The sequence below is a fragment of the Calidris pugnax genome, unplaced genomic scaffold (assembly GCF_001431845.1).
Source record: "Calidris pugnax isolate Ruff unplaced genomic scaffold, ASM143184v1 scaffold806, whole genome shotgun sequence".
In the NCBI taxonomy this organism is placed as follows: Eukaryota; Metazoa; Chordata; class Aves; order Charadriiformes; family Scolopacidae; genus Calidris; species Calidris pugnax.
The window spans coordinates 461,281-481,155 of record NW_015092240.1 but is presented as its reverse complement, the minus strand read 5'-3'; the positions used below and the strand labels follow the sequence as shown (position 1 = coordinate 481,155).

The following is a 19,875-nucleotide window of genomic DNA, read 5'->3' as shown; positions in this document are numbered from 1 at the left end:
CTTTGTTCACATCCAGATCTTTGGTTTTTCAATACAGCTGGAAGAGTTTCAAATTAAAACAAACAAAACAAAAAAAAAACCACAACAAAGAAAACCAAACCTCAAACCACTGAAGTATCAAGTTCCCTCCCTCCTCTTTCTGTGAACTCAAGAGTAATACTGGTGGAAAGGAACCTCTGAAGGTGTCAAATTCCATCCCTCCAAGAATTTTCCCAATTCATCCTTGTACTAAGGTTGATTAATTATAAGCTAGTTCTTTTATTTCAATCTCAAATTGTATTTACAAGCTTAAAATTAAGAACAGCCTTTCCTGGTGACTGAGTACTTTAGTAGATATTACTAGCAATTTGTTCTCTAAAACCTATTTAGTAACAAGTGAAGAATTGTGAAGACCCAAATTAGTCCCTGAAGATCAAAACAATAAGAGCAGCTTAAAAGCTTTTGGAGGTAGGATGGTCATTAAGTTACATTAATGACTGCATTGTTTATACTTTTAAAAGCAACAGCTTACATTAAGTATGCTTAACTACAGCTTTCAAGTAAGAACTCACTGACAAATTTTAGTATGTGAACAATGTAAGTAAAACTTCAACAAGTACACTAAGACATATTCTAACCAAACCTTCACGCCAAAGGAATTCTTTAAGGCCTGAATTGGTCTTACTGGTGGAGTAGTTACAAAACATGTATTTTAATATATTAAAACATGATTTAATATATTAAAACTGATTTCTTCATAGATGAGCATAGCTGGGCTGTAGTCAAGGTAAAGTGACACACTTTAACAAATTTAAAATACATAGCGTTGTACATTAAAAAAAGAAGTCACAATCACTTTTTCCTGATGTGATTTCCCAACATCGTCATGATTTCCTGACAACAGCAACTGTAGAAAGGAAAACAGGAAGTAGCCTGATGTTTTTGTGGCAACAGTTCAAACTTTTTTTAAAAAAAAAAACAACCAGCATTTTTGTCTATACTTACCTTTCAATTATTTCTATAAGCTTTTTGCCACATTGTGCCTGTTCTGTAGAACAAAGACTTAAAATGTAATATAATTGTTTTATTTTTGCATTGCAAGTGTTAAAAGTATGAAAACAATGAAATACATTGAAAAACAATACAATAAAAACTTAGATTCAGTCAAGTCAAATTAAATAACTTTAATTTCATAATAATCTACAAGTATCTGTACACTTTAAGTATGTAGTCCTTTCAATTTATGTTCCCACATATATTTAATTTACACCACACAATATGTTCCCTCTCACAGTGATAAATTATACATCAGCTCATTACACTACTGTCTGAAAGAAGTTAAGAGAATAATCAGCTGCATGTCACTGATCTCTATTTGTCAGTTTGTCTCTTTAAAACCCGTATGAAGGCATCTCTTGGTACTTCCACATTACCAATTTTTCTCATCAACTTCTTCCCTTCTGCCTGCCTCTTCAAAAGCTTCATTCTTCTTGTAATGTCTCCACCATACTATGGAAAGGAGAAGTGTTTTAGTAAGCTTAAATGCAACTACAGTACATTTCAGCAACACTAAACTTGAGATCTTAAAAGTAGTCAGAAAGGCTAGTTACAATTATTTTATACTCCAAATAGTTATCCCAAAATGCAACTAGTCAAAAAAAAAAGCACGGGATCAAGTTAAGCTATGTTCATTTGGACAATTAAGGGTTGAATTCAGTTACCTAAATATATACATTCACATAAGCCTGGCTGACATTAGACACAACCTATAGGATACCCAAAATTCCCCTGGAACAGTAACGGGATGCCAGCGCAGGTACACTGGGGTATCTGTGCATTTAGCACTAGGTGTTATGTCTAAATAAATTAACTGAACCCCTGTACAATGTTGAACAAATGCCATCCCATGTACGTGCCTAGCAGAAGAATTCTACAATAGCTGTGATAAAGTGACACGTGTTTAACTTCTTCTAATGTATTTCCTTCAGAGAACTAAAGACGACGTAAGTAAGAGGCATCACATTTTTCCTATAGCTTTGTCCACTCCTGATGATAGTCAACTATTGCATATTTAAGACCTTGTCATGATGTATTATTGGAAATTCATATAAAAGTCTAAATCACAATCACTCTCTAAAGAAGCACTTTTATAGCTTATTGCCTGAAAAAAACAGTTTAGGAAACACATGAAGTTACACGTGTGTACATGCACACTTATTTACTATGTCTACAACTACTAGAAAATGGTGAGGAGACAGGAGTGAACACAGACACACTCTGTTGAGTTCACTCTTTAGTGTGTAATTTTGAGAAAGCCATTACCCTTTCTGATCTACGCTTACTGCAAGCTGCAACTAGGGGTTACATGAGTTAAATTTTAAAACAAAAGCTTAAAAGTATCTGTTAATATTCCACTGACACTTTGGAGCACAAACAGAACGCATTTTTGCTGGGTTTGTAGGAAAAGATAGGCCTATCACATTAGCAAGACTCTTAGGTTTACATACATCAGAAACATCCAAAAAATGAAAAAAATACCTACACATTTTGCCACAACATTTTTTCTGTAAGCTTTCAGCCTGTAAAATAAAACAACATATATACATCAGCACATTAGAACATCTCTGATGTGAAGGTAAATACTGAGTTGTCAAAATGCTAGGAGTTGTTTTTCTATACTAGTTTTGTAAGATGCATTGGAATCATGACATTTTCGTATTTTGTATACAAAAGACAAAGTTCTAAACAGAAGACTGAGTTCACAGTTCTGAATTCTAGAAGTATCCCTTAAGAATACATAAAAATTAACAATCTTGCTTTTTTATCTAGGATTTCTGCTGTGATTCAGTGTTACATCTGTGTATATAGATACACACACACAAATTCTTACAGCACCTCTGCTCCAATCCCTACCTTTAATTCTTTTGCCACAATTTAAGTACCATTTAAACACCAACAGCAAAAACGAGACAAGAAAGACAACATCAAGGAAACAGTTTAATCTAAAAGAAGTGAGTGTTGCTCGGAAATATTTGTGTGTTCAGCTTGTAACATACTTCCTTTGGAATAGCACAGCTCAGCTCTTTGCTTTGCTGACTCTCCCACAGATTAAACTATTCCACAACTAGCTCATTTTTTTCAGTATAAGAAACTTTTCCACTGCCAAAGAGGAAATGGACACATAGGTGTTGCAAGTTATACTCTACCCACTAAGTGTGATGCTGCAAGCAATTTAAAATAAAAATACCTTCTTTTCAATTAAATTTATACAAAGTCCTTAGTTACAGCTCAAATGTGTTTGTTTTTTTTTTTTTTCCCCAAGAGGTCCAGTAGCATATACAAGAAAAATACAACTTTACAGTAAAATTAAAGTATTTTAATGTAAAAAACTATTTAGGTAAGACATTAAAAGGCCATATTTTAAGTAGCTTAAAACAAGATTTAAAAAAAAAAAAAAAAAGAAAAAAGAAAGAAGGGAAACAAAAGGGCTTCACTTACGTTTCTCTTGCAATGATTTTCTTGCCAATAGCAGCCTGAATGGCTATTTCAAACAACTGTCTAGGGATAGCATCTTTTAATTGTTCACACAGGAATTTACCAGCAGCATATGCCTTATCCCTGAAAAAGAAACACAGCAGTGTTTTCAGAAATCCCCAAAATACATCCATAGGCTAAACTGATTTCAGTAGAAGTTCTTCTCTTTTTAACTCAAAAGGTAAGTAAGATCTGATCAGATCATAATTTGACATCTAATGAGAGGTCTCTATGTCACCGGTTTCATACAAAGATGTGATGAGACTCTATTTAACAGGTCTTCAAATAAATTTAAAATATTGTAATAAACACCCTAATTATCTATTACAGTGAAGCTATCTGAATACTGTCACAGCTTCAAATACAATTTTAAACTAGAAGGTCAAGGAGAACTTTCTGATCACAGGCCCAAAAGGTCAAGAGATCTAAGTATTACAGAACTGTTTTTAAAACATATGGTTTTATATAACAAGGAAAAAAAAAAAACGCTTTAAGGTACTCTTGTCACCTGCTACTAAAAATTATCCAACTATATTCAGCATTTGCATGTGCTTCAGATTTGGAAAGAGAAAGTGATAAGAGGTCTAAAGCAGCTACTGAACAGATACTTTCCTAGGTTATAGAAAACAAATGGGTCTCTTCGCTCTAAGAACATCTGTATTTAGTGAACATTTTTTAGCAACATACAGCTGAAAATAGTTTTACATGTTTTCATGTAGCAAAAATGTGACTCCTTGCTACTTGTATAAAGCAAACAGTTTAAGCATGAAGTACTAAAACTGTAATGCTTAACCAACATTACTTAAGAAGATACAGGTATTTATTTCTATAATTTGGACAAATAATAATGGGTAGTTTAGTACTGAGCTCACAGTAATCTCAGTAATTCTTTCTCTGTAAACATAATTCAGCGTAATCTTTTTTATCTAGACAGATGTAGTTTATGTACAGTGAGAGGACTCTGCAAATAACTGAAGCAGGAGCAGAAGGAATGCTGTCTACAAGCTAAAAAAAATAATAATTTGTCATCTAAAGCTAAATGAAAGGCTATCAGTTTTAGTGAGCAAAACACTTCAGGGGTGCAAGCTATATTGATCAAGAAACACACATCAAAGCAATAACTAACTATTGCAAGGCTGGCCACTCCACTTTGCATCTTTTCAAAATAAGAGATGTAGGTACATTGCTAAACACAGCACAAGTTATTTTCAAAATATATATGAGAGAGTTATTCCACTCCAGTCTCGTGATCTTTCTAAACAAAGTATGGGTTTCATTTTCTTATGCCAACTTTCTGAAGTTAAAGAATTCCAAGGATTTCAGGATTGCAGTTATGTAAAAAATACAAAAATATACAATTTTTTTGGCAACTACAAGTTAGTATTTTAAGGATAAAAAACTAAAACTAAAACCCCTCAAAAGCTGATCTCAGGATTACTGGAAAGGGATGCTGAAGTTGCCGAAGGAAGCCTTGTGAGGAAGCCTTACTTTGTGAGAAGAAAGCAAGGGCAGAAGCTGGGAACGGGAAGGCATTATTCTCACCAGCAAACCACTAATTCCCAAGAAACTCATAGAAACTGAATAATTTTAGCAAAAATTTTCTAAGGTAATTACATCCAGTAAACATTTACTTTCTCCTGGTACTCTGGCTGAAGACAAGATAACAAACTTCTATAGAACAGGAATTATTGGGAGCATAAAAGTCAAATTTTTTTCAGTAGTAAATAGTAAGTGCCATAATGGATTCATCTTGCATCTTATTGACTGTTCTGTATTTGAATTTTTCCAGCTCCTTAAGAGATTGGCATTTTGCATTTCCTTCTCCTACCTGCCCTAGAATAAAACAAAAATATATCTAGCACTTAAATGCCTCTCTTTTTAAGATCATCTCCAAAAGTGGTGATGTGGTGAAATCCTTAATGCTCTTTTCATACACATTTGTCATGTATTAGTTATAAATATATATGTTTTCATTGTATATTAGAAGAAGTCTTATTTCTTTGGAACAGAGAATCCAGTCAACCTACCTGTGTATGATTGTTGCCAGTTCTTCAACTGGATTTCCATTTAGAAGAATATCCATTTTGATAAGGTCCGCTGCCTGGTATCCTGCATCCTCGTAATCAAAACTAAAAGAAATGAGTTTAAAAGTTAGTGATGATTTTGGAAAAATTATATTCTGCATTCTTTGTTCCATAAATTTTAAGTTTTAGACACATTTCCTAATAAATTACTCAAACTTTTTACTAAAATAGGAGCACAGTTTTTAATAGTCTCTCAGTATGTCTCCCTCATGCAAGACTGGACTAGAAATTTATTGCAGATAAATCTCATCTCCAAGGCAGCAGAAGACATCATCCTGTCATCCAGGTACTGAACAACGTAAATCAATCAAAAAAATCTACATTCTTACTGCAGTATCTAAAGAGTTTATTCAAACGCTTCAGCTGGAAGTTCTTTAAAGCTCCAGGCAACAGAACCCTTCAACAGAGCTTTTGAACAGTAAACATCCTTGATGTCACACAAATCAAACACTAACACTGGATTGTTTCCTTTTCATCCTCTCCTTTGACAGACTTCTGATATGACCCCTATTATCATTCTCTCTGACAACCAAGTTTTCCTCTTCATTTCCAACCACATTTCTCCTTTGGTAGATACGGGCCTTGCTGTCTGTGTGTCAGTTTGCAATACCACTAATCTGGTCAGATCTGACATATCAGAACAGAGGGGAAAAGTGTCCTTTGAGAGTATTTTAAAGTACTTCTATCTTAATTGGCTTAGATAAACCACAGTTGTGTGAATGGACTATAACAGAAGTATGATCATTGAGAGCATTAAATACACAAGCAACATTAATGCATCAAGAAATAAGACAATGCAACATTGTTTGCAATCACCCTTTAATCAAAGGAAACCCAGCATAATTCTGATGAGATAGCTTCTTCATTAAACAGATTGGTTTTTATCTAGTTGGAGAGCTAAATCCTGAGAGAAAGTACAAAATCTCCATCCCCATTTTTTCTACATGACCTTCCTGTCTCCCCACTTTTGCTTATGCTTCTACCTCAAATGTAATTTGGTTTATATTACATTTTGACAGGAACTGATATATCTTATTAACAACACGTTTACATACCAGGTTTGTAAGAGCTATTGAGTCTCCTGTGGCATAAGACCACCTGCTATGCAAGATTTTCCCTTCCATTAAATTCGCAAAGGTTTTCCACAAACAGCTCAGCATTGCTCTAGCTTCTGAATTTATAGAATCCACCCACAGCAGAACACTTTGTCTCAAAACACAGCTGATTTACATGCTTTATTATGGGAATAAAGTGTTATTTGTTTCAAGTATAGTTTGTTGATTTACTAGCTTTAAAGAATCGGTATTTAGTCATTTTCCTTGTAGGAAGTATATTTTCAGTGATTCCTTTGATAAAAAATGCTCATTGTCACTTCAGACAGGTAAGAACCATGTAGAAGTTACTTATCTAGATAAGCAAGTGCCACTCTACAGTAACACTTGAAAAATACTTGCATCACCAAAGGAAATTATTATTAGGTAGTGATGCACTTTTAGTGTTTTTCAGGTGCATTTCCATCCATTTTCACAGTGAATCTAATTCATTAAAGGTAAAGTAAGACTCCATTTGCAGCACCATCATAAAAGAATATTCTTCACTTGTGCCCTTCCGTATCTTCTCAGATCTTTTTTTTGTTTCTACCCCTCAGTACAAAAGAGGCAGTTACCTTGCATAACCAGAAGACAAAGACTTAAGAGTATCATAAAAATCCACCACAATTTCATTCAGTGGAAAGAGGTATTTCAGCATAACCCTGTGTTCATCAATGTACACCATATCCTTCTGGACTGCCCTACGATCCTAGAGAAACAAAAATTGTTTCAGTTTCCTTTGACAGAAGTTTTCTACAAATAAATACAAAGCAAATTAAAATAAAGTTATCCAATTACACAGAAGAGCCCCTGTACTTTAAGTCCCGAAGTAACTTTCTTAAAGGTAGTTTGCTGAAGTGCCAGAACGAAATGCAGCACCATCATAAATGAGGTGGTTGTAACTCAACTGGACAAATTATTCAAATTTATCCTCTCTAAAAACTGAATTTGTGAAATCCTTAACAGCTTCTGCTTTCTGCTGCCTTTTAAATATATAGTTACTTGCCCATAAAATCTCACTGAAACTAGATTTTCACATACATTGGAATATTGCACATTATGACTCGCAGGCTCATCTCTCCTGCCAGGAGGGTATCATGAAGTTATTTTAGGAATTCTTTTTAATAGATCTTGTGCTTCGCTGTACTGACATACAAGTACTGTACTCTGTTGTATTATGTATTTGAAATGTTAAAAGCTAAGAAAATATTTTGAAGAAATTATATAACGACAATACACATGGCAGTTAAAATATTTTTAGTTTGAAGTATTCCAAATGCACTTGGGGAAATGTGACTGCCCATCACTATCATAAATGAACTCCAGTGAAGTACTGAAAACATACAGGAAGCCACAGTTAAGTGTTACTAGAGTTGCATTTCCATTAATATACTTCTAAAAAACCAATAGATCCTATTCCCCTGATGCAGGTTCCATTCTTTTAGGAAAACAGAAGTAGCTATGAATTTGTCTAGTGCAGGATGTAGACTAGGCACTTTATTGTCACTGAGCTTCATCACTAACCTTCACTATAAGGAATCTGCAGTTCAGAAGTAGTTTTATACATAAAATGTCTAAATATTCATAAAAGAAAAAAATTAATTACTGTCAAAGATATTATTAAAATACTAATAACTAGTATCTTACTGTTTAGTAATCTTAAGTATGATATGAAGAGCTTAAAAATGCAATTGACAAAACTAAAAGTATATACCAACCTGACACAAAACAATTATTTTCCCAATATATTCCTGAGGTGTTACAATAGTACCAAGAACGGTCGGCTCTAAATATTCAGATACTGAAAGTTTATCAGGAAACTGAGCAGGGTTGATAATAGTAATCTCTGCTTTACCGTACTCCTGAAAACAAAAAAATAAAACAGATACTGTAATTTTACAAATAAGTAGACTGCATAGCAAAGGAGACAAAAGTAACATTGAAAAAAGTGCTAAAAAAATGTTTCAATTGCTTGGAAACCCTTGTGAATAGCACAACCAAAATTTATAACAAAAAGAATTTTAAAAGATATTTCTGCATCACATACGTTAAGTCCCTAATCAGCGTTATCTTTAAATATTATACAGAAGGATTATAGGAATTACTTTCATGAGGAAAATGGTTCTTTAAAGCCTTTTATCTGGTCAATATTAAACAGAAGTGCTTTAGAACTAGGACTACAGCCTAGGGTTATTGATAGAAAGAAAAAAGGCTTTGCATCCATCTTTTCAGCTCTCTCTCTTGCCTGTAAAGCAAGGATCTTCTGTCTTACACCTTGCAGGACCAGGATGAAGTAAGGTACAGCTTCAACAAAGACCTGCTCTAAGTATTCTGCAGTTTGGTGATGGGGACATTCATCTCCAAATAGAACTTTGGGTTCAGGCTCCCTTATAGGCTGAAGTGGGCTCAGAAATTAAGTTTTCAATTCTTGTGCAAATGCTTTCATTACCTATTTCTAGTAGGCCAACATCCCAATAGGGACTGGAATCATCCTTCTGAAGTAAGGATAAAAGGAAGTTCATGCTTCTTATCATGTACATACAACCTCCCCCACGCACTAAAGCAAATGACTGTATCACTTCCACTGACAAGGCAGTGTTCCTGAACAATGACACAACTTCCAGCAGTGGTTGAAAACAGTGTCCCACATCAGCAATCCACAATCACTTATGCACAAAAATGTTCAACTGTTTCATTCACAACTGCTATGCTGCCTAAGAAAGAAATCAAAACAACTGGAGAGAAAAAGGGTCTATGCCTTATACCTTGCAAGCAACCTTTCTTATACAAGCTGTTTGCAATTTACAGATTTTCTGTAGTGTTTAGAGGTACATCTTGGATAATAACAAGCCAGTCTATTTGCGGCCTCTTGCCAGCAGATGCTCATAAGTCCACCTCTCTCTTTCTAAAGCTCACGAACAGGAATTTTTTTCACCCAGTTCCATGAAGTTTGCATATACCTATTTCACTGTCATCAAAAACTCACTTATCTTCACCAGCCCCTGTTAGTCTACAGAAGCATTACAAGCTGTTCCTAAAAACGTTAGTGTTTTCTGACTGATAAAACCTGATTTTAAAAAGCGTAGATATTTAAAAATGTAAATGTTTATTATATGAGGCTTTTAAGCTGCTATTTACATAAAGCTGTAATAAATTTAACATACCTTTATCAACTTTGCTGAAGAAAGAACAGCTTTATATGGAACCGTAGGTGCAGTCAAAATAACAGACATGTTATACTCTTGCTCCAAACGTTGATTAAAAACTTCCATGTGTAAAAGACCAAGGAAACCTAACCTGAGAAAAAAAATACCCTGTTGGTGAAAGCATTCGTATATTTCCTGGAATTTCACAGTGGTTTGTTTTTTTCCCCTCCAGCATGGTTATACTGCTAGTCTGGCAGTATCAGGCACTGAGAACAATTTCCAAATGATCCTGCAGTTGAACACTATGAGTCTTTGAGAACAAAACCTATCAATCACAACAAACTGCATACCCTGCACAAATATGGAATGTAAGAAAATCAAATGCTTTTGATCTTTACCTATCATTAATTTGAATTAAAGCTCCTAATCTTGAATTAATTTTAATTCAACCTTCAGCGGACTTAAAACTGTCATTCTCAATTTACAAACCATTACAAAAATGAAAGCGTTATAAAAGCCTCACCTCCATCCAGCTCCTAAGGCAAGGCTACTGTCACGATGAACAGTTACACTGGAGTCATTCAATGTCAGCCTTTCCAAAGCACTTTTGAGATTATTATATTCTGTTTGATCTACAGGATACATCCCTGTCAAAACATATTAGATAGAAGTGATGTGACAGAGAGCTTTATCTAGTGTATACTTAGCTTTCAAATATGCCTTTTGCAGTGAACACAGTAATGAAATCAGAAATCGCTTACTTTGTGTTCCAACTTCTTTAAAATGTGAAAAACAACACAAGATTCCCCCTCCACCCCAAATTAGTTAAAATATAATACTTTTAGATTAACTCATAAAAACAGGAATTAACATTCAAACCATAATGGTAGGGATACTATACTCATCTAAGTCTTCAGTTGGGGAAGATGCACAATTGAGTATAACCATTGTTTTACAGGGCTGCAGTGTGCACTTATAGCTTAAACATAAATGAATAAGCACACAAACTCTACCAAGATGTTTCTTCAAAGGTAAGAGCAAACAGCAAAGAATAGTAATTGCCATATCAAAGTTGTGATTGATTCTATATTCTTTTGAAATTAACAAAAAGCAGCTGCCTGTATAATTACTGCCTGAAATAGGTTCTACTGCAACACTTTTCACATCACCATGTGTTCAGAAAACGTAGATTGCACTACACCAAGAAGCAACACACATGCATGGAAGAAAAATTTACAGGGTTACACTTTTCTACATTCACTGACAGACAGCACAGTTTCCATAAGACAGTTTAAATGGGTTTTGCACATTCCCTCACAAGTCCAGAAAGCTATTTACAGAATTTATTTCTTTCTAAAGCCATCTTCCATAGCATTTGTAGTAGCTACTGAAGCTGCTGGCAACAGCTCAACAGAACTATTCAAGCTTAAAGAGCCAAATATTTTACAGAATCGTTCTGAATATTAGCTTTGGTAGTTTACCATATTTAACAGTTAAAATTTAACATTGTTAATTTTTGAAAGAAAAAAAGATTTCACAGTAATTATGGAAACCTGTTTATCAAGATGAAGAATTCCAATAAATGGACTTAATTTTTTCAAGTCTCAACCCTTCTTTTCCAGCTATAAGAATTTACTGGCATTAGAAGCAGTAATCATGGCTAAAAGTATGTGTTATTCTTGTATTCATCTAAAAGCAGTCTGCAACTATTATCTATCCTGTCTGCTGAGTCACAGAGATAATTACACAAAGCTATATAAATGATGTGCCTCCGTAGCTTAACTTTGCTAGGATTCTAATCCTAACATATGTGTATATTGACAGTTGTGATTTTAGAAGCTCTTAATAGGTCTCTTACTCTTGTTACTGGAAAAAAGTAATTCTACTTTTTATCAGTTTACTCCTCACCTGCAAAAACCATTGGCTTCGCTGACTTAAAGCCAGGCAAAGGCTCCACTGGCTGCTTATACAAAAACAGTGTGTCTCCTATTTGGGCTTCTGTTACTTCTTTCATTCCAGCAATCACGTAGCCCACCTGTCCAGCATATCTAAATAAAATTGGCATTATATGGACATGCTTCAGTATTGCTGCTACTTTACCCACTTGACTTAGCCCAGTCAGAAATTCAAATCAATCACCCCCCTAAAAGCCCATACACAGTCCAAAAGTCAGATTTAAGTTGTTTCTCCTGTGAACTTTATTTCAAGGGACAAACTGTCTGCTGACTCAAGCAGCTCTACTTCTGCTAAACAATATTTATAGTTCTGCATTTTGAATTCTGTGCTACTCCCAGTTTGAAAGGCGGAGCCTCTTCCAATTGTCTCCCCTATCCTGTTCCGGTTGAGGTAGTGAGCAAGTGACTGGTTTGGGTTGGTGACTCAGTTGCTGGCTGGGTTCAACCCACCACACAGTAACACAGTCTCACTGAGAATGTCCCAACAAAGTCATTAACACATACTTGGATGCAAACTGATAAAGCTTCTCCACTAATTCTAAATACCTGATTTTCTTCCCACTGCTGCCATGAGGAGCCAGTTTCTGGAAGCTGTTGCATTCCTGGATTTTAAGTTTTCCACCCTCACAATATGCTGCAGCAATAACTAAGATGAAGCCCCATTCCCTTCCACTCTCAAACAAGGTAGTTCCTAGAAATAAATTGGACAGCTGAATAAGAATATCAAATGCTACTCTTAAAAAAAAAAACAACACCCTAGCTGTCCAGATGTTCCATGTACTATAGATGACAGAATGACTTCCTCCCACTAGCAGCGCCCCAAAAGCTGTCCCAAAAAGCTTCTGCCTCAACATGCCCAAAATGAAAAACACTGACAATGAGCATTAAATTACAGATTATAATCAAGAACCCCCCCACCAAAGATCAAGAAACAAAAACCGTCGACATCTCCCAGCCTTTATCACTCAGAGCAAAAATCGAACGGAATTGCAGGATTTTGTGTCTTGTACCAATTTGTGATTTGTCCCATTGAAATCTTTGTTTACTTACAGTTTATGTGTTGGCTGCTCATTTGGAGTCAGAATCCCAACTTCATTAACTTCGTATCTTTTCTTAGTGTGTGCAGACACGATTTTATGCCCTTTCTGAATCTCCCCACCAAAGAGGGCAATGTTGGCTATGACACCTCGGTAGTGGTCGAAGGTAGAGTCAAACACCAAGGCTTTCAATGGATCAGCAGTATTACACTGGGGTCTGTCACAAAAAAATTAAACAAATATGTTAAGCAGTATGTTTTTCATTCAATATCAAGTGACCAAACATCCCAAAAACTTTCATATTAAAAGAGATAAAACTACTGACTAATTTTCAGTAAACAAACATATATCAGATATCATTTCAGTGTTTCACTGTTATGCAGCAAATCTTTAATTTTTTTCCTCCCATGGACAACAACAGTACAAATGGAACAAAACCAAACACATATTCATAATACCCATTTCACAATAGGTGAAACGAATGCTTAAAATGTAATATTACATAGGGAAACAAAAATTCAACAGTTACATTCTAACAGCTGAGGCTTTTTTAAAAAAAAAAAAAGTCCACTAATATTTTGGTGTTGCCATCTTTCACGTAAACCAAATCTCAGATTTTCACTGTGATTTCTTTTAACTATAATTATTAACTAATATGAGGACTACGGTTATTAGCTAGTAGTAGGGAAAAAAGATTGAGAAGCCATATGCTGATTGAAACTGAACGGTAATTCAGCAGTTTCGTCATCAAGTTCCTAGATAAAAGTTCATTTTAAAGGTTGGATTCAGGATATGAAACTCTAAATACAGCATATTTCTATTAGCATTTTAACAATGCAATGTTTAAAAGGAATAACAGCACACAGATCTTCAAACACTAAGTTTCACTAGACCTATATAAACATTCATAGAAGTATCACCTTTTGTAGCTCATCTGTCAACTTTCATTTCACACCAAATTCATTTTCCTCTCCCACTTCTTAAGAATAAAGAGTTCTTCTCTGCTGACATTCATGCATCCATTTTTTAGAAGGCATCTTCAGATCTGGTGTCATTTTTCTGATTTGCAATTTGAAACTGACCTAACCAGCTCAGACATTAGGTTTCTCCCACACCTCTTTATAAAGTATTGACTTTTAAATAGTCAAAATGAGTGCCATTATACTGTATTAATGCAACCTATGGTTTTCTAGTTAACCTTACAACATTTCATAACTGAACATAGAACTTACGGCGGAATCTTCTCAATGACCTTTTGAAGAACTGTTTCAACATTTGTTCCTTTTTTAGCAGAAATCTAAAACAAGTCCAACAACAATTTGGTAAGACATGTGTCTCACATGAATTCAGTATCTATTAAACAGTGGCACACTTAAGACAGTTTTGGTGGCCACAGATAATGCTACCCATAAAAGCACTGTGAAGCGCACTTTAGAACATCATTACTATGAACTGCTTATTTGATTATAAATTATTCTGCAACATTTTTCTCTCTCCTGAATGGCACCTGTTGTTAAAGTAAAAGTGAAAACAATTTAGATACCCATAATGAGAAATAATTTAAAAATCTATTCAATGCCATTCATCAAGACATACTAGAATTTTTAAGTGAGAAGTATGTTCTCCACTCTTGCTTTCCAGGAGACAATCTTTAAAGAATTTCGTGTATGTCAGACAAAGACAGGCAAACAGATGACACCCTGTTGATTAACGATGGGTACATGTCTTTCATTAGCTACAAAGTAGATACAGATATACAATCAGCCATGTTATAAAATTTCAAGAGATCTTACCCTTACACATTCATCTATAGGGATATCAAACAGCTTCTCAATTTGTTTTTCAACTCTTTCAGGGTCTGCATTCTTCAAGTCAATCTGAAAAACAACAAACTGCTAAATGTACAGGCAATCATACCCTCTGTGTGACCCAGCACTGTAGTTTCCAAATACACACGTCAACAAACCTTTATGTTTTTGTGAGTAAAAGAAAGTTCTTATTGTATTCTATTTTTTCATTTTATACTTCTATTTGAGGATACATTTCTTATAAGTCTTCCATACCTTTAAACAACCCAGCTATTTAATATGAAATTCTAAAAGCTTTATTACCTTATTTATGACAGGAATTATTGCAAGCTGTGCTTCAAAAGCAAGGTAGAAATTTGCCACTGTCTGAGCCTGAATACCCTAGAAAACAAGCATTTTAAAAGTTTAACATGGAATCTTCTGGTTTTTTGTTATTTCTCTTTTTGTAAGATGTACTATACAAGATTATTTTGCTATTCTACCCACTCCTTCTATTCCACAGAGAAAATTATCTAAATACTTTGTGAGAATGTGTCCATATTTAAAATCATATTCCCATAATCCTCATGTTCTAGCCTGTTAACTGTTTCTGATGTTCACAGCACTATACATATAAAAGTACAACTGAGATCTCTAATTTCACCTCCCTCCCAATATAGACTTTGTGAATTTATGAGAGTATCACGTTACAAACATTTCACTCCCTCACTCTCCTGCTTCTCCTGAAACATTAGTCAAGAACCTATTAATCTAGTGGATATAAAACTTCCCAAGTTTCCAGAATAAGTTTATTCACATTCAGTTTATAGCGTCCTTTAGCTTAAGATTGCCAGTATTGGTTTATATTACTGACAATCAAAAACACTACAGCAATTAGTCGTAATTAACAGTGTGCTTGTTTGAACAAATCACCAAGCTTCCCAACAAGAAACTGAAGGTACTCAAATGGGTATTTGTACAACAGCTAAAAGTTCTCCAGACTACCATTTGCATAGTTCACACTCTGTACAAAGTAGGATCTGATTCTTCACTAATCACGGAATTGTAATCCTGTGCTTTTATTGCTATGTCATAGAACTGCAGTCACAATCAGCACACAAGTATTTGTCTCTAGAATTTTTTTAAAATGCCCATTACTGGTCTTCTGTGACATAATGCTTTCATGGAGCTAGAGCAGAGGCAAAAACACTGATGGAAAAATAAATAAAAAAAACCAACACCAAAAACCAACCAAAAACCCACCCCTGAATCTTCTCTCTAGCTTGCTTAAAGAAATTACTGAAATTCTAAGTAGAAAACAAGAATTAAGAACTCCACCTCATTTGCATCCACTACAAGTATGACACCTTGACAGGCAGACAGTGATCGTGACACTTCATAGCTGAAATCTACATGGCCCTGTGGAGAAAACAAATGTTTACAATTTCAGGTATTTCTAGAGTCTTTTGCAAAGATTTCTACATTACCATGTTTTTCTTCGTATATACATTCACAATTTTTACAACAGAAAGAAATTGAATAAACACAAGAAGCCAGAAATCTCCTACTTTTAAATATAAAGACATTTAGCTTTGTGTGATTTAAACACTGATTATACTTAACTTACTGGCGTGTCAATAAGATTTAAGAGGTAGTTTACTCCTTCATAATTGTAAAAGAGAGACGCAGATTGTGCTTTGACTGTAATTCCTCTTTCGCGTTCCACTTGCAGTTTATCCAGCACTTGTTTATTATGGTCAGTTTTAGCAATTGTTCCTAAGATAAAAAAAGCATTTTTATTACCTCATTTAGTGCATTAGCCCTCAAGATAAATAATTCTTGAAAATGCCATTAACCAGGAGAACATGGGACTTGCAGCTGCAAATGATGCTTCTCCATCTGATTAAGCTAAACTTAGATTTTAATTTAAAAGTAAAATCATGCTTCAATTCTTAATATTTGGTAAATAAATTTTTACTTATGAAGCTCCATAAGAAACTTTAGTTAATAAGAATAAAACACAGGATACAAAACACCATGCAAATCTAAATCACGTATTAAAAGGTAGCAAAGACTCCATTCAGTGCTAAATAATTTTGATGTTTAAAAAAACTTCACCTCATACCACTGCAGGGCAGCTCCATGGCCCACGGCTCCAAACAGTGCCAATCTCAAGTGCAAAAAGAACATTATCATAGAGCTTGACAGACCTGAATTCAAAACCCCATTCAGGAGTCGAGGTATCAGGTAAAATTGTCAATAGTGACACAACAGGTCATCATAAAGAATAACTCTGATCAAAGCTTCTCTCCTGGGTTTTGTTTAAATGAGAAAAGAAAGACTCTTCCAAAAGGTATTTCTGAGTAGCTAATTTAAGCTCTGCCCTGAAATTTCTCTCCTCTTGGTAGATACAGCAATTGATTTATAGCTTACCTTAGAGAACCCTCTAAAGCAACCTCTGTCTCTCTCTTCCAAGGAAAACCTAGTTTCAGGCTCAACTGTAAGTGAGTTATGAAGATCCCTTAGCACTTCTGTTTTTCACTTTCACTTTAAAGGGGGGAGAGGATAGTTTTTCTTAACCTCAACATAACACAGAAATAAAAACACTGAAGTCTTCAATGATGTGTGCTCATCATACCTCTGAAAGTAACACAACTTCACCAATACTAAAGAGTGAAAGAAAAAGTAAGGCTATATAGCAGCTAAGAATCTATGGAATTTACACTTAATTACTAGCAGTTATTCTACACACATTAAATCTAAATCAACATAGGGCTGTACATTTCTAAAACTTACTATACAGCATCCTATCAGCTTCACTACCAGTGAGCTTCATCACGATGAAAAGCTGGTTGTTTATGGTTTGCTCACAAGAGGACCTATAATTACTTTCATCTAAGTACAAGCAGCTGAAGTTCCTCTCTGTTTCAACTAACACTTTTGAAAACTCCTCTGTTCAGAATTCCTAGGTCATGACAGTCCCCTGCTGTCCACTCCAAACACTGGCAGTAAAAATCATGAGCTTGCTGTGTACTGGACAATTGGTGAGGAATGACAGGTGCAGCACCCTGAACTCCTTTTCAATCTCTTTCTAAAATACATCTTTCAGTGAATTACACACTTCCTCACTCCTACTTGTAGGCAGATCTCAACCAGAAAGAAAGTCTATCATATTCACATTTGTAATACTACACAACTGGCAGCCTAAAAGGGCAAGCAAACTGTCACGAGAAGAGCAAAGACATTAGAACTGTTAGTAATAATCACAGCTACAGAAACTTACACGTCATCTTACCCCTCAAGAAAAGGTAGTATAAAATGAGAACACTTACCTGTAATTTCCAACAATCTGTCAGCTAGTGTACTTTTGCCATGATCAACGTGAGCTATAATACTGAAGTTTCTAATGCTTTCAACAGGATATGTCGACATATCTAATTTTTCCTGAAAAACAGAAATTAATTTTCATAAACTGTGGTTATAGTCTCTACACGTGATATGACCTGACCTTTAAAAAAGAATTACCTCATTTCTCTAGAAGAGGCATAGGCTGAACAGAGATAAAAAAACTTAAAATGTCATCAGTGTTTAAAATGCTAGCATTTTATTTTCATCATACATACATATATATTTATTATTACCCTGAATAATCAATAAGTATGCCGGAAAGCATTGCCAAAGGTACTATGTTCTTATGAATACAGGGAGTTGGAAAACTTAAAACAGTTTCAAGTTTGTTTTCGTGAAACTACTGAACTTAAAGATTAAGAAAACTGGATTCAGGGGATCATGAAGGAAACGGTTCACAAGGATGATACAGTGATACTACGTAGCAGCTCAGGTAGCAGTGACCTTATCATAAGGAGCAAGCAGGCTTTGTGGAAAAAAAAGCTACAGGTAATGCTTATCTTGGCTAAAATTAAAAAAAAAAATATGCAGAAAACCAGCCTGACTTCCTTAGTTCACACACAGAAAGGTCTGACACTAAAAAACTTTTATTTGTGTTATTCCTGCTTTCAGCATCAGGAACCAGGAAACTCCTAATAGTAATCAGTAACACTTTACCAAAAACCTCTGGTTGCTGATTTTAGAGATGCATAAAGCTCATCTTTCTTACACAAGTTGAGCATGCAGCTCCGGGCCAAGCAGAAAAGAAAGCAAGCCTAAACCTCCTAGCTAGCTCCAATACACAGCATTAAGCAGCATTATCTACCCATGTCCCTTGTAGGATGCCTCAGCTTGGAACACCAAACTCTTCTACTGCCAAGGGGGTCACAGAATCACAGAATCGTTTCAGTAGGAAAGGACACTTCAGATCATCGAATCCCACCATCAACCCAACACTGCCCAAACCACCACTAATCCACGTCCCTCAGCATCGTGTCTACCCGGCTTTTAAATACCCCCAGGGATGGCGACTCCACCACTGCCCTGGGTAGCCTCTTCCAATGCTTGACAACCTCTTCCATGAAGGAATTTCTCCCAGTATCCATCCTAAACCTCCCCTGGTGTAACTTGAGGCCGTTTCCCTTTGTCCCATCGCCTGTTCCTTGGGAGAAGAGACGGACCCCCCGGCTACACCCTCCTTTCAAAGAGTTGGAGAGAGCGAGAATTTCCCCCCCCTGCAGCGGGGTAAATGGCTACTCCAGGACGCCAAAGGCCTCCCCGCGGACTCACCTTGCCGTGGGAGCTGTACGGCCGCTCGCAGGCCGCGGGCCCTGTGGGCAGCCATGGCGGGAGGCAGAGAGGGGCGGCGGGGAGGCGGGGGCTCCGCAGCCGGGCCCACCACGCCGCCGTCCTGCCGGCGAGGGTCATGGCGCTCGGGGGCTGGCCTCACACCCTCACGGCGCGGAGCGGGGCTGGGGCAGCCTCAGCCTCCATCGCAGCCCGGTCCCAACGGCTCCCCAACGGTTCCCTAACGGCCGTCCAACAGCTCGCCAACGGTTCGCCTAACGGCCGCCCAACAGTTCGCCTAACGGCCGCCCAACGGCCGCCCGGGCACGAGAGGCAACGGACCGGCCCTACGCAAGAGGCTGCGCCGGCACTGCTCCCCGTCGCCGGCGGAAGTGGTCATAGCCCCGCTTCCTCCCTCGCCCACCCCGGGCTGAGGGCGGGGCTGAGCGGGCGGCGGTGATGGTAGAGGCGCTGCTGTAAGGTCCTGTCCCGGCTGGAGGCTTCGGAGTCTGCCGCTGTCCGGATGCCCCCGGGAGCTAATTTTGGCCACGCCTCAATAGGCTGCGGGTGCCCGCCCCGCGGTGTTTG

The 19,875-nt window shown here is 36.5% G+C and overlaps 1 protein-coding gene across 1 annotated transcript; it reads right to left on the bottom strand.

The window, feature by feature from the left end:
• Window positions 1–1,049: 1,049 nt before the first annotated feature.
• On the bottom strand, window positions 1,050–19,643 carry GUF1 (GUF1 homolog, GTPase). Its single transcript, XM_014962307.1, has 17 exons — window positions 19,291–19,643; window positions 17,946–18,057; window positions 16,241–16,389; window positions 15,952–16,032; window positions 14,938–15,015; window positions 14,620–14,703; window positions 14,059–14,123; window positions 12,840–13,043; window positions 11,743–11,882; window positions 10,358–10,481; window positions 9,853–9,985; window positions 8,407–8,550; window positions 7,264–7,397; window positions 5,541–5,642; window positions 3,478–3,597; window positions 2,522–2,558; window positions 1,050–1,488 (listed from the first exon to the last, which is right to left on the bottom strand). The coding sequence occupies exons 1-17, from the start codon at window positions 19,426–19,428 to the stop codon at window positions 1,351–1,353; spliced, it is 1,983 nt and encodes a 660-aa protein (XP_014817793.1). The 5' UTR covers window positions 19,429–19,643; the 3' UTR covers window positions 1,050–1,350.
• Between the last annotated feature and the right edge of the window lie 232 nt (window positions 19,644–19,875).

Bases quoted from the DNA above. Each gene is read 5' to 3' on its own strand.
- GUF1 (XM_014962307.1), bottom strand. From the start codon at position 19,428: ATGACCCTCGCCGGCAGGACGGCGGCGTGGTGGGCCCGGCTGCGGAGC. The intron at 14,704-14,937 runs GTAATAAAGCTT...GTTGTTTTTCAG, and splicing joins TAATTCCTGTCATAAATAAG to ATTGACTTGAAGAATGCAGA. The intron at 9,986-10,357 runs GTGAGGCTTTTA...TTTTTTTCTCAG, and splicing joins GCCTTAGGAGCTGGATGGAG to GTTAGGTTTCCTTGGTCTTT.